General features: G+C 38.5%; 1 protein-coding gene across 1 annotated transcript in view; it reads left to right on the top strand.

Annotated features, from left to right (window-relative positions):
- LOC123985176 (ankyrin repeat and BTB/POZ domain-containing protein BTBD11-A-like) overlaps positions 1 to 4,526 on the top strand; it is a 148,299-nt gene extending 143,773 nt beyond the window's left edge. Inside the window, exons 3-4 of the mRNA XM_046072595.1 lie at positions 1,944 to 2,151; positions 4,313 to 4,526. Coding sequence (XP_045928551.1) covers positions 1,944 to 2,151; positions 4,313 to 4,454 — 350 coding nt within the window. The 3' untranslated portion in view covers positions 4,455 to 4,526. The remainder of the gene's footprint in view (positions 1 to 1,943; positions 2,152 to 4,312) is intronic.
- The last annotated feature ends 2,709 nt before the right edge of the window (positions 4,527 to 7,235 follow it).

A 7,235-nucleotide genomic window follows, 5' to 3' on the forward strand; every position in this document is an offset into this window, starting at 1 on the left:
CTGCAGTATTTTCACTCTCAGAGCAACATCGTTATTCTTAAATGCTTCGCTAATGACCTAATCGATAAGCTGCTGTGAAGTTGTCAAAATCCTAAATCAGAGAATTATGAGTCAGCACTGAAAATCTGCCTCTGAATAACACAGGCACTGAATTTCAGACGTTGAAATTCATTACTCTACTGGTTTTCAAAACTATTAGAATTGTAAAATTTCTTTTGACTTTCATTTGTTCTCTGCTCCTGCTACGTACAGACACAGCTTGAAATAGGTTCATACTAAAAGCAATGCACCACATTCATCATGAAAGATACCAGAAAGTTAGATTTACTTCATCTCTGTGGCTGGTGTAATTTTTACAGAAAACTGTTGAGTTATGAGATCGTTTGAGTCCTCGGGACCTTGGGAAACATATTACATGATTTTCTCATTCATAAATAAACTGAAGTTAGGCTTTACTCAACAACTATGTGTTAAAACTGTAGGAAAATGTTTGCGTTATGGCTTCTCAAATGCACACAATTTTTTTTGGTCATTTCAGAGGACATTACATTAATTCTCTGGGGACTTACCTGTAACTAGTACTACTTGCATAATCCTTAATTCAAATCTTCATTGTAAACCAACTGTGTGTGGAAAGATGTTTGTTCTACAATATGACAGATAATATGACAGGTAATTCCACCTTATTGCAGTTTGGATTCATATTCATATGTTTACATTTTACATGAAAAAAGGCAAGTAGCATCATGCATGGATGACACTGACGCAAATGCATACTGTACGTTGTAGTACGTCCACATAAAGAAATAACTTGTTTCCTTATTTGTTACATGAGAAGAGTGATACCATTCTCATATCTATCCATTAAATATGAAGGCAGCCAGGAGATGGTTTGCTTAGCTAATCATAAAGACTGCAAATGGGGGAAACAGCTAGCCTGGCTCTGTTCATAGGTAACAAAATATGTCACTAATTAACAATTTTTGTCTTGTTTGTCATAAAAACAACAGTTCACCATTTTACAAGGGATTATGTGCTGCTGTAGCGGCCAAGTTTCCAGTGTTTGTGCTAAGCTAACTGACAGACATGACAGTGGTATTGATCCTCTCATCTAACTGTCTCCCTGTAAGGTAATAAGCATATTTCCCAAAATGTTAAGCTATTCCTTTTTTTTAAATTTTATTTTAATTTTATTGCTCCTATCAAATGCAGCTGCAGCTTCCGTGTCAAATGAAAATTACTTCAGCACCATTGACTTCACTATTGACTGGTTTATTTACAACCGGTCTGATTTTCTGACTGTTCATTTTTGGTCACGCGATATAGAAACAATGGTAAAAAAAATCTGAATTATCCTTTAATAGAATTACAATATTATGTCTGTCCTATCCAAGCCTACAATAACATTTCTAATGGCAGGAAGTTCACTAGGTTTAAAAATGCTCTCCTGATTCATTTGACATTTTGCACACACACTGACAGAGATATTGTAGTTTCCTGATGATGGTCATGTAAGAAAACTGGGAGGGGGAAAAGAGAAAAATAAGAGCTAAAGATAAAATGAGGATAGAATAAGAGCACAGACTCCTAGGGGATTTACTGAGAGAGGCACGATGTGCGTAAGATTTAATTTCAAGGCAGCAATTTCCCACTCAGCAAGGACTGTGTGGGCATATGTGTATGAATAAATGTACGGTGAATCAGAGGGTGTGCAAAAGGGGGAGCTTGCTCTGCTTCACCACAGAAGTGCTGCAAGTACTCACATGTTGAAAGAGTTGTGCAGAAAATTAATGTGTGCACTGAGAGTAATGTGTAGGACTTTCTTATAATGACTAGATCTCAGTGTTGGACACAATAGTATAATTTTATCTTTAATGAGTATCTTTATGACATTATGTTGGTAAAATACATGCACTTTTCTCGTGTCGAAATATATCCTCCAGGTGATTTGGTATCCCGGGCAATGCACCACCTCCAGCCACTGCACATCAAGAACCCCAGCAATGGGACTCCAGTCCACCAGAAGACCACCACCACAGTCCACTGGGAGCCTGAGGCCCTCTATACCCTGTGTTACTTCATGCACTGCCCACAGATGGAATGGGAAAACCCCAACGTTGAGCCCTCCAAAGTCACCTTACAGACTGAGAGGTGAGGCTAACAGTAACCCTGGAAATTATTTAATCCAAATCTAGGACCAGTTTGCCTAAATATTTTATCATATGAGCTTTTTTTTTTTTGGACCAAGAAGCAGTATCTAAGGGTGCTTTCACACCTGTAGTTCGGTTCATTTGGTCCAGACCAAGTTAGGTTCTGGTCCAGTTCGTGTTCACACTGCAGTTTTACAAATGAACCAAGAGAAGTAACCATGACGTTACACAGACTTACAGGTAACTTGTTGATTGGACAGTTTTGGCGATTGTAATCCTGAATCATCAGGAGCCACATGGGGAAATCAGTCTCCAGTGACTGACAGACGTTTATGCAGCACTCTAATACTTCTGATCTGTATCGCAAAGAGCTCTCAAAGTAATAATTTATTATAAGCATGATTAGTAATTTTAGACCACAGATCGACCACATAGTCTATTATGAATAACGTAAAAACAGGACATGTACAGTAATAATTCGGGTCTTATTAGCCTATAGTATACTGTGGTATTGCTGTCACAAAAGTTTAATGAACTTAATGAACTGACAGGGTAAAGGGAATAATACTTGCCCTCTTCAAGGAGGTCTCGGTATGCTTGTTTGGTCCGCTTTTGGTGCGCACCTGAATATGATTGCTGCATTCACACCTGCCCAAACAAACCGCACCAAAGGGGAAAATGAATTCTAGTGCGATTCAACCCACCTAAATGAGGTAGTCCCAGATTGGTTATGGTTAAACTGTGGTGAATCTTTGTGCAGTGAATGTCATCCATACTGTCATTGGATGAAAATTTATTTTCTTTGCATCGAATGCACCTTTGGTGGCATTCATGAATTTTTAACAAAAAAACAAGCAAAACAAAAAACAGGAGGGACAATACATTTTGTCTTAGCAGAGAAGCAATACATGTAGCGCTTATTTGTACATTTTTCAGGCCAATGCAGATTATTTTGTTCCCTTCAGTTTCACTATGTCCCAGAAAAAACAAAAAACAAATGGGCAGGACATTATTTCTCAGTAATGGGGGTAAACAGCTGCACCATGAGGAACGCATCACACTTATGTAGTAAAGATCGGAAATATAACAACTGTTAGAGCAGACTAGTTGGGTTAAGGTCACGGGGGATGATAAAACTGCCAACAAACCAATCTAGTGTGGAAACAGGATAGGATTTGACCAGTTTGAGAATTTTATTGCAGGTATTTATCACAGAGCTGCTCAGAAAAACCTCAGTAGAAATAAAAACTTTGTGCCAATCCAGTTGTTGGATCTTTCAAAGAACACAACTCCCAAATGACCTGCCCACACAGAGACATAAACTCATGAAGTGTTGCTTTATGTTAATTCAAAGTCTAAATGTCCAAGTTTATCAACAGAAAGTCACTTTCAAACAGCCAACAAGGTGAAAATGAGAGGTAAATTCACACGTTCTATGATACCCAACTTTAGAGTATGAAATTTCACTTCAGCACTTGACAGACAACTGGCAAATATGTAAACAAAGGCATTTACAGTATGCCTGGCTACCATTATTAACATAGCTTTTTTATTGGTCTAGTTTGAGCGATTTACATGATACGGTACCAGTAACTGTGACCACCTAAAGACAAACCTGTTAAATATGTGTTTTACCAGTTGTGAAGGATCACCTGAACTCTTTTAATCAACTTACTCGCACACAATGCATTAGGTATACCAAGGATCAGTTTAGGAAATACAAAAGCATCATTTTAAATGGCATAGGCCTTGGCAGACATTCTGGAAATGCAGACAGTCTCAAAATTTAATTCAGTGTCTCAAAGAGCCAAAAAGTGATCAATTTTGACAAGAACTCCTGTTCTTAGCTAACTGCAACACTATGATATGTGGTCCTGTACCTCAACTCATCAAGCTTTAAATCAAACGGTAAGATGATTTTTATCTCTGAGAAATGTTTGCGTACGTTAAAATCCAATCTCCCAAAATGTCCATTGCCCACATTTCTGGCACACTGTGCACAGTGTAAAAGCACTGTATTCAGTGGGCACAAACTCTCTGTCTTGATGTTTAGACACATATATCCTTTCAACAACATTGCCTCTGTCAGTTAATAGCTGAGAGTTAGAATAATTTAAACTGCTGTAAAAGTTAATACAGTCATTCCTACTTTCTTGCACGAGTTTTTCACCCCACAAGCGATCTTGTAAGATGCTGCGTGGGCTGGTCAGTGCTGACACTTCCCTAGGCATCGAGCAGATTGATGGGAACCAGGGGGACTTCACTTGGATGGACAGATATTCCAACATTTTCCCTCCACTCTGAGGAGATGAAACTCCATCCTGACGACCCTGGGGAGCAAAAGGAATGTCAGGCGGAGTGACATGTCAGCAGGCTATCGACTCCCCAGAGAGGAAATTCTCTATTTAGCATTCTAAGGAAAAGGTTGAAGACAAGTGGAAAGGGCCTGAAAAACACAGCGGGATGAGAGGGAGGCAGAATATGATTAAATGAGATAAAATCAGCTTTTAGGATTGTTTTGTGAAGATAAGTCTCTGTAAGGTGAAAAACTATTGAAGGGAAGTAAATTACTGAAATTACTTTTACACCTGAGCTGACATCAAATTTGCCTTAGAAGAAGAAACCTGGGTTATTACTCCATTTTTTAGAGTTCATGAAGAATCTAAAGGAGTTTAAAATAGTAACAGAGCTGCAATACATTATGGTTAATGATATATCCAGTATTTTAGTCAAGACGTTTATTCCTAAGGAGGAAATTTTACACTTGCAACTCTGGGTGGTGGTTGTCGCTACGGGCTGCTTTTTGGATCGATGGATTACATTACACTCTGTGTTTTTAGTCCACACTGGGCCTCTCTCTTTTTGAAACCTAGAATGGTATGTATGTTTTTCGGGAAGCAGACATCGGTTAGAGTACAAGCTCTGAGAAAATGGAGGAGGTCTGAATTGTGTCATTAGTCGGCCTACTGCTAAACCGCAGTGAAGACTTCACTTTACAAAAAAAACAAACCTGCCAGAGTTCAAATTCCTGACAGGCTGTAGGTGTAAAGAGAAGGATAGCTTTGGCTGTGGAATGAGAAAATGATGCACACAAAATGTAGACTAGTCAAACACAGTGCATCAATATCTAAAAGCTGCTGCCTTGATTAAAAATGTGCTTACAGCTAATTTACAGAAGGACCAGGCAGCTGCATACATGGTAAACAACAGTCCCAAATGATTTCTCTCATCTGGGTACGTGGTTCTGTTTGAAATCATTTTTTGAGAAATTATGGTTGCCAGAGGGTCATGAGAGACAAAAGCTCTACAGAAACCTTCACTGATGGATTCATAATATGATTTAACTGACTATAACATGAAATTAGCCCAGTAAATTCAGTGTTCTAAGGTTTTATAATGTGCATCTGAGGCTGCTTCATGGTTTTAAAAGCCTTAAAACACTTTTATTAACATCCATATTTCTAACTCTCCCATAATGAATGTTTCTTGTAGAATAAGTACATTTGTTGTTAAAAGTATTCTGAAAAGTCATGAAAATGGTATAGTCATGAAGTACAATAAATGGGGAAACATCAAGCTTAATATCTGCTTAATGAGAACCTTATGAAAAGAAATTTCAATGACCTGCTTTAAGGGCACTGCAAAGATAAGCTATATTCCATTGCTGTTCTGTTTGTCATTAGTTCGCTAATGTAGCATAAAGAAAGGGACAGTTTTTAAGTGCCTTTATGAGGATAATTATTATGAATGAGTAGGATTTACTGAAGACACACTGACAGCGTATAAACTTCATGGAAATGATTTCAACCTACAAACTTTTTTGTACATACATTTACTCATTTAACTGACACTTTTATCCAAAGCAACTTACAATTGCTATACATGTCAGAGGTCGCACACCTCTGGAGCAACTAGGGGTTAAGTGTCTTGCTCAGGGACACATTGGTGGATGGGTCACAGTGGGGAACTGAACTCGGGTCTCTCACACCAAAGGCATGTGTCTTATCCACTGCTCCATCACCACCCCATTTTTCTCATCTCTGTTTTGTGATATAGAATATCTTTTATCGTGAACTGTAGCCAAATGCAACCAGAATACAGCTGATGAGACAAATATGGTAATAAATGTTAGATGGATAATCCTTTTCACTTTTAAAAATACACAGTAGGTTAATCGTGCCCAACTTATCTGGCATCGTCCCTTATCTCACAAAAGCACTTAGGTTTGATTGTTATTTTGTAGCTGCTGTAAAACAGTCGCCTTGCACTTACAGTGGGTAGGAAAAGTCTACACACCCCTGTTAAAATGCCGGGTTGTTATGATGTAAAATAAAGATAAATCATGTCAGAACTTTTTCCACCTTTAATGTAACCTATAATGTGAACAATTCAATAGAAAAACAAACTGAAATCTTTGAGGAGGTTGCATATGTGTGCACACCCTCTTATAACTGGGGATGTGGCTGTGTTCAGAATTAACCAATCACATTCAAACTCAGGTTAACTAGAAGTCATTACACACCTGCCATCATTTAAAGTGACTCTGAATAATCACAAATAAAGTTCAGCTGTTCTAGTAGGATTTTCCTGATATTTTCTTAGTTGCATCTCTGAGCAAAAGCCATGGTCCGCAGAGAGCAAAGCATCAGAGAGATCTCATTGTTGAAAGACAAGTCAGGAGACGGGTACAAAAGAATTTCCAAAGCATTAGATATACCATGGAACACAGTGAAGTGACAGTCATCATCAAGTGGAGAAAATATGGCTGTGACTTTACCAAGAACTGGACGTTCCTCCAAAATTGATGAAAAGACGAAAAGAAAACTGGTCAGGGCGGCTTCCAAGAGGCCTACAGCAACATTAAAGGAACTGCAGGAATTTCTGGCAAGTACTGGCTGTGTGGTACATGTGACAACTATCTCCCGTATTCTTCATATGAATGGGCTATGGGGTAGGGTGGCAAGACAGAAGCCTTTTCTTACAAAGAAAAACATCCAAGCACGGCTGAAGTTTGCAAAAACAAACATCAAGTCTCCCAAAAGCAAGTGGGAAAATGTGTTATGGTCTGATGAAACCAAGGTAGAA

This window comes from Micropterus dolomieu, linkage group LG16 (assembly GCF_021292245.1).
Source record: "Micropterus dolomieu isolate WLL.071019.BEF.003 ecotype Adirondacks linkage group LG16, ASM2129224v1, whole genome shotgun sequence".
NCBI lineage: Eukaryota > Metazoa > Chordata > Actinopteri > Centrarchiformes > Centrarchidae > Micropterus > Micropterus dolomieu.